At 50.0% G+C, this 6,828-nt stretch overlaps 1 protein-coding gene across 8 annotated transcripts in view; it reads left to right on the forward strand.

The window, feature by feature from the left end:
* Nucleotides 1-5,462, forward strand: part of Eps15l1 (epidermal growth factor receptor pathway substrate 15 like 1) — an 82,504-nt gene extending 77,042 nt beyond the window's left edge. For 5 of the 8 annotated variants that reach the window (XM_017795951.2, XM_008824661.3, XM_017795954.2 and 2 more), the window contains 2 exons: nt 18-223; nt 4,902-5,462. In XM_017795951.2, the coding sequence (XP_017651440.1) occupies nt 18-223; nt 4,902-5,045 (350 nt within the window). In that variant the 3' untranslated portion in view covers nt 5,046-5,462. Of the gene's footprint in view, nt 1-17; nt 224-4,901 lie in introns of those variants that run through there. The other 3 variants (XM_029559378.1, XM_008824664.3, XM_008824665.3) reach the window with 3 other exon arrangements.
* Nucleotides 5,463-6,828: the final 1,366 nt, after the last annotated feature.

Consider the following 6,828-nt stretch of genomic DNA (forward strand, 5'->3'; position numbering starts at 1 on the left):
CACCCTACACTTTCCAGGTCAGAGTACACCTGTAAGCCAGCTGGGTTCTGCAACTTTCCCCGAGCCCCCTGATCCATTCCAGCCACTTGGGGCTGACAGCGGCGACCCGTTCCAAAATAAAAAGGGGTTTGGGGACCCATTTAGTGGCAAAGATCCGTTCACTCCCTCCTCTTCAGCTAAACCTCCCAAGGCCTCTTCCACTGGCTTTGCCGACTTCACCTCTGTAAGTTGAGTCCTCGGCCACCGCCTCCCTCTTCTGCCTCGCTTGCCGCTTCTGGGGGTGGTGGTCCCTCTGCAGCCACAGACCCTGCTCTTCCCCACCACTGACACCTCCTGCCATCCACCCGCTGCTTCGAAAACAGGCTGTCAATAAAGAAAGCTACAGTTTTGAAGGACCACGGGAAGGGCAAGTTTTCCTGCTGGAGGGTGGCTCGGATCAAGCTTGCTTGCGTCCTCCTTAGCTCTCAGTGTCATTTTGTCTGCCCCAGAGGCTATTCTGCTCACTGAGGTTGGATTTAGTTTCATTTTGTCTTGCGATGGTCTGGTGTTTGAGACAAGGTCTGGAACTCAACTATAGACCAGGTTGGCCTCAAGCTTGCAGAGATCTACCTGCCTCTGCCTCCCATGCGCTGGGACTAAAGGCTGTTCCACTGTGCCCAACAAGATTCCCAAAAAGGACTTGGAAGGCTGAGATGTGGCTTGAGGGTGATAGGCTTACTGGGCCAGCCTGTACCTTAGGTTCCACCCCCACCACACAGAAAGCACTACCTGGGCCAGCGAGCACCCAGTTCCTTCCCCATCACTTCACTTACATCTTTGGCATATTTAAATTGCCCAAGACAGCTGAGCCCAGCAACTCCACCTGCCATCTCAGCACTCAGAAGTCTGAGGCATGAGGATCTTGAGATGGAGGCCAGCCTGGGCTATGTGTCAAGACCTGGTCTACAAAACACAATAACAGATTGCCCCAACCCTGGCATACTGGTGGCTCCTGGTAACCTGAAAATGCTTCACCCTGCAGCCCATTCAGTTCTGACATTGACATTGCACACTGTGGATGTCTGCAAAAGGTAATGTCGTTAATAAAAACCAGAAAGAAAGCCATGTTATGTTGAGTTATTTTAAGAGTACTTGGTTTATTTTCTGGTGGAAATGTATTAAATGCTGATGAAAAGGGGGAAAAAAGAAACAAACCAGGGCTAGTACTGTAGCTCAGTTCACAGAGCACTTACGGCTCAGTTGGTAGAGTTCCTGTGGCTCAGTTGGTAGGGTGCTTGTGGCTCAGTTGGTAGAGTGCTTGTGGCTCAGTTGGTAGAGTACTTGTGGCTCAGTTGGTAGAGTGTTTATAGCTCAAGTGGTAGAGTGCCTTTTCTGCTTGCCCAGGATTGTAATCCCCAACATCACATAAATTGGTTGTGGTAGTGCATCCCCATTATCCCAGCAATGGGTAGGTGAAGGCAAGAGAATCAGTTCAAAGCCAGCCTGGGCTATATAGCGAGTTGGAGGCCAACCTGAGCTATAAAAATAATTCGTTTAAAACACAAACAAAAAGCACAGTTGTTGACATTTGATTCGGGTGCTCAGTTTGGGCAGGGGAGAGTAGTAATGGAGCTGAACCACAATGTCAAGAAATGACTGTCCTTTTTCTGAAATGCATAATTACTTCCTGTGACACCCCACCCCACCCCCACCCCCGCTTTGAGAAGGCTTTTTCATGAACACCCAGGGTACCAAGCTGTTCTCGGCCTAACGACTCTGCTTGTCCCAGAACATTGTCAGCCTCAGCTTTGTTTGTAGCTCTTTGTTGTTTGGGTTTTGAGAAGGCACTCGCTCCTCGCTCCTCGTGTCACCTCCTGAGTGCTAGGGTGTCAAGTGCTCCCTCGTCATCTCCAGCTGGGAAACCAAATCCTGCCTGGTCTAGTCTGTAGGCTCTTCTGTCCGAAGTGAACTGCAGCTCTTTGAGGATCCCATCTTCCCTCAGATGGGACTCTTGTTGGCTGTTCACCCTCCTCCCAGGACTCACTGTCCTGCTCTGTTGGGGGCTCAACCAGTCAGCCCATTGGGGTTCACTGGGTCTTTAATATTTGTGCCAACTCAGAAAAGGTTGTTGGCACCTGTACAGAAGCAACTTGGTGGGCCGTGGCCTTCAGGAAACTGATGTCACACAAACGGCACCCACAGTTCCGTCCTTGGTACCTGCTCCTCACCCTGGAGCCGTCTGAGGAACATAGGTCATGTGTGGGGCTGTCCATACAAGCTGCTTCCAAGGCTTGGATTGCAATGCAGTAGAGAGAGCACTTGCCCAGAGTGCACCAGGTTCATCCCCAGCACTATACAATCTGGGCCTGTCATCCCAGTATTCAGGAGGCAGAGGCAGGTGAATGGAAGGTTGGCTATATAACTAGTTCAAGTGACTCTTGGGCTACAGGAGACCTTGTCTCAAACAAAAGAAGCTTGGGCTGGTCATGGTGACACAGTCTTTGATCCCAGCACTCGGGAAGCAGAGGCGGGTGGATCTCTGTGTTTGAGGTCAGCCTGGTCTACGCAGTGATACTTTGCCTCAAAACAAGTTTCTTTTCACTGACAAGCCTTCTACTTAAGTAGGGGACAGTGATGCACCTCCTAAGCCAGAGACCTCAGGGCCAGCCTGGGGCTACCTGAAACCCTGCTCATAAACCAAAAATCCATTCATTCTGTGTTCCTTAGGAAGTAGGGGAGGTGAGTGGAAGAGCTTGCTATTTCCTGCTGTCTTCCCTAAGAGCAGTGCTGGATTGGTTAAACTGGGCTTTGGTCATCAGAGATTCGTAAGAGCAGGCAGTGGACAGGAGGTGGGGCCTGTTCACGTCTTCTGAACAAAGGAACCCTGGGTTTCCAGAGGCTTCAGGAATAACCTCCACAAAAGTCTTGCTGAGGGAGGTATTTGAGAAAGCTGGCCTCACAGCCATCTTGGGCCCTGTGACAGCATGGAAGGGAAACAGCATCCAAACTGCTGTTCTGGAGTCAGTACACCCCAGATGGTCCAGGTCCTGGCCAATCAGGTGACCCAGGAGAACCGGGAGGTAACCCTATTCAGGCATCTCTAACCAGGGCTAGCAAACACTTTTCTCATCTAAGACAGCCAGCCATTGAGAAAAATCCTGGACACTTCTGTCAGCCCAAGTGCATGACACAGGCCTCGGGGATTCCCTCACTGGCCTCCAGCCAGCAGGCTCTGAAACACTGGAACTTCCAGTTGGTGTGTCTGATTGGAGGAACTGAGACCCTCTGAGGAGACTGTGAGGCAGTATGCTGGGCCGGCCATGTGTGCCCCGTGGGCCATGGTATGGAAGCTGACCACCCGCTTGACAACCCTCTGGGCTTTGGTGCTCAGCTTTGCTTGGGCAGGCTGGTCTCAGCCACCTTGCTTTGGGGCTGTGGAGCCTGTTTTATCCTGTTAAGACCTTGGGAAAATTCTTGAAAATGGGGATGGAGCAGACAGGGAGACCTGTGACCTGCTATCAGAGGACCTCAGCTTCCAAGAGACCAACCTGGCCTTACTTCAGGGAGACCTAGGCTAGATTCTTCCTCCCAGACACTCTCACAGAAGCCACCCCCACTTGTCCCCTCTCTGAGTCCCTGTGGAACTCCTGGGCCCCACCTCCTCTCCAGTGGTTCTAAGTCATACCCTCTTCTGAAGGAGAGCCCCCCCCCCCAAAAAAAAAAAACAAAACCAGCAGAGCTGTTCTGGGAACGTTCCCAAGGCTCTAGGCCACCAGGGTACCAAGCCTTTAGGAAAGGATGACCACAGAGGTCATCCTGAGGGCCCAGCCCTGGGTGAAGAAGCATCCAAGTGTTCCCCTATGCCTTCCCTGCCTCCTGCCTCTCTCCTCATAGAGGCTGAGGGTCTTCTCTGGGGCCTGTTCTCAGGCCTGTTCCTGTCTGTCTGCTCCCAAGGGCCAGAGTCCTGTCTCTGAGGTCATGGATGGAAGCAGTACATGGAAAAGACAGTGGCTAAGGGAGCCATTGAGGTCTCTAAACCAGTAGTGGATTCCCTTGGGGGCTGGAGACCTCTCTGGGGAGGCTGGAGGAGAACCACAAGCTGTGAGGATGTGACTTTTCACAGCCTTACCACTTACAGTCCTTTGAAATCACCAGGATCTGGGGATTTTCTCCACCATGTAAAAAAGTTTAACCAAACCTTTAATCTCAGCACTTGGGAGGCAGAGGCAGAGGCAGAAGTAGAGATAGAGGTAGAAGGATCTTTCTGAGTTTCAGGCCAGCTTGGGCTATAGGAAGTCCCTGTCCCACCCCCACCCCCCAAAAAAGGGGGTGCTGGAGAGATGGCTCAGCGGTTAAGAGCATTGGCTGCTCTTGTAGAGGACCCAGGTTTGGTTGTCAGCACCCTCTTGGCAGTGAATGACTGACCATAACTCCAGTTCCAGGGGTCCGATGCCCTCTTCTGGCCTCTGCAGCCATTGCGCCCATAGGTGCACTTACATGTAGGCAAAAAAATTTATAAACATTTTTTTAAAATCCCAACACTGGGGAGGCTAAGGCAGAAGAATTACCTCGAATTCTAGGCCATACTGAGCTACTTATACACACTCTGTCTCCAAAAGAGAGAGGGAAAGAAACCCTTAGGGTGTGTCTGCAGAGTAGGTTGAGGCAGAAGCACAAGCTTCATGTTGTTGGCACTGTGTGATAGAACCTTCCAGCCTTAGCACCTGAGGCCTGCCTGTCTTTCTCTGCAGGGTAGGTGCCTGGTCCTCTGGGCTGGCAGCTCAGGTCAGATACAGCCTGCTTCTTCATGCTCAAGAGTGGGGACAAGGGTGACATGGCATGGGCCTCTGCCCAGACTCTGTCTGCCTGCCTGAGCAGCAGGTGCAGCCTGCTAACCATCACCTCTTATTCTTCCCTTACAGTTTGGCAATGAGGAACAGCAGCTGGCCTGGGCCAAGCGGGAGAGCGAGAAGGCTGAGCAGGAGCGGCTGGCACGGCTGCGGAGACAGGAGCAGGAGGACCTGGAGCTGGCCATCGCGCTCAGCAAGGCTGACATGCCAGCCTAGGTGGGCTCCAGGGGAAATCACAGATGTCTCTATGTACACATCCACACTCAGTGCTCGCTTCAAGCCATGCCATAGCCACCAGCAGCCAAGAACTAGCTGGCCACAGGGACCTGGGAGCTTGTTCAGAAGTGGTCGACACAGGTCTCTCTGTGGTTGCCTAGGACGCAGCTGCACATAGAAGGGGCTGGAAGCCTTCATCTATCTCTGCAATAGCCTTCCTCCAGGGTGATCAATCAGGCTCTTCCTTCCAGAACACTCCCCTCAGCTGGCAGAGAACACGGGGCCTCCAGTCTCCTGGCTGCAGATGAGCTCCCACCTCCAGGTCCTGCCTGAATCCCTGAGGACCCCCAGTGATGTACGCATTCATTGTGTAAAAATGAAGTTTGAATGATTAATATAAAATATTTTAATACAAAACATGAAGATCTCATTTTTTTAAATAATTTGAGAATTTCATACATACACATAAGGTGTTTTGAGCAAATCCACGCCCACTCCCTCCCCTCCCAACTCCTCCCATGTCTCCCCATCACTTTTTTCTGATGACTTCATGTACTCTTTCTACTTATGAGGCTTTTTGCTACTCTAACATCACCCCCTTTGAAGAGGGAACCCTAAAATCTTATAAGGATTAAATAAAAGCTCCCAAATACTTTCGACATTTTTGTCCTTTGGAGCAGAGTATGTTGCGAAGAGGCCCAAGGACACTGTGACTTTTAGCCAAGAAAATGGCAACTTTCTTTGGGGTCTTTTTACCGTAACTGCCTAGCCAATTCCTACCTCCTATTATTATCACACCATCCTCTGAAGAGGTTACCCAACTTGCTGATAGGGAATCAAGACACAGACTGCTCTGGCTTCTTCCGTGCTGAACAGGGACACAGGGTGAGGCAATTGGGGTACCCCTTCAGTGGGTCTATCTAAAAGACTCCCAAATTGCATAACTTTTATCTTTTGTGAAAGAGAAGTAAAGGCAAGACTAATTATCATTACAAGTTCTAGACAGGGAACTAGAAAAAAGAACAGGACAATTTTCAAATGTTCATATGAGAGTTCGTTGGAATTTCTTGACAAGGGCTTCCAAAAGCATCTCTCTATTGGGTTCCTCCTCATGAGTGATGGATTCAGGATTTGCCTTCAGATATTTTGACAGCTGTTGGAGTGGTTAGAATCAGTGTCGGTTCCCTCTCTAGGCTTCTAGATAGGGGGAGAACACAAATTAATCCATCATTTTAGAACAATAGCTGGTTGTCTCCCTTAGCTACAGGTGGGCACTACAGTATTGGAGACCAAGATTTGAAGTCTTAATCTGAGCAGCACTTTCTGATTAGGAACAAAATCACCAATGAGAAATAATTGTCTGAATAACTTTTTATATGGGATTAAGCCTAATGTCTGGAAAGTGTAATCCTTTGAACTCTTAAAGAAATATACTGATGACTTTACTCTTTGGTTATACTTTCCTTTTGGGTGTTGAAGACCATACAGTTGGCCCAAATAAATCTATTTATTTTTACACTTAGGGTCATTTGAGGATAAGTTCCTCAGGTTACATGGGCTTGGGGGGAGCCCCTGGCTCCTTTCTTTTACCAGTTCCATCTATGTGAAGATAAGTCAAAGGTCCTGCTTGACTGTGACTGGCTTCACTTGAAGGCATGAATGAGATGTTTCCTCTGAGTTGACCCTCCTCTTTGTAGACTGGACACTGGTTCATCTCGTGGGGTCTCCATGGCCTCCCTGAACAAGAGGACAGGTGACTCACCACAGTTACAGGACATTTTGA

The sequence above is a fragment of the Nannospalax galili genome, unplaced genomic scaffold (genome assembly GCF_000622305.1).
Source record: "Nannospalax galili isolate Female #2095 unplaced genomic scaffold, S.galili_v1.0 scaffold529, whole genome shotgun sequence".
NCBI lineage: Eukaryota > Metazoa > Chordata > Mammalia > Rodentia > Spalacidae > Nannospalax > Nannospalax galili.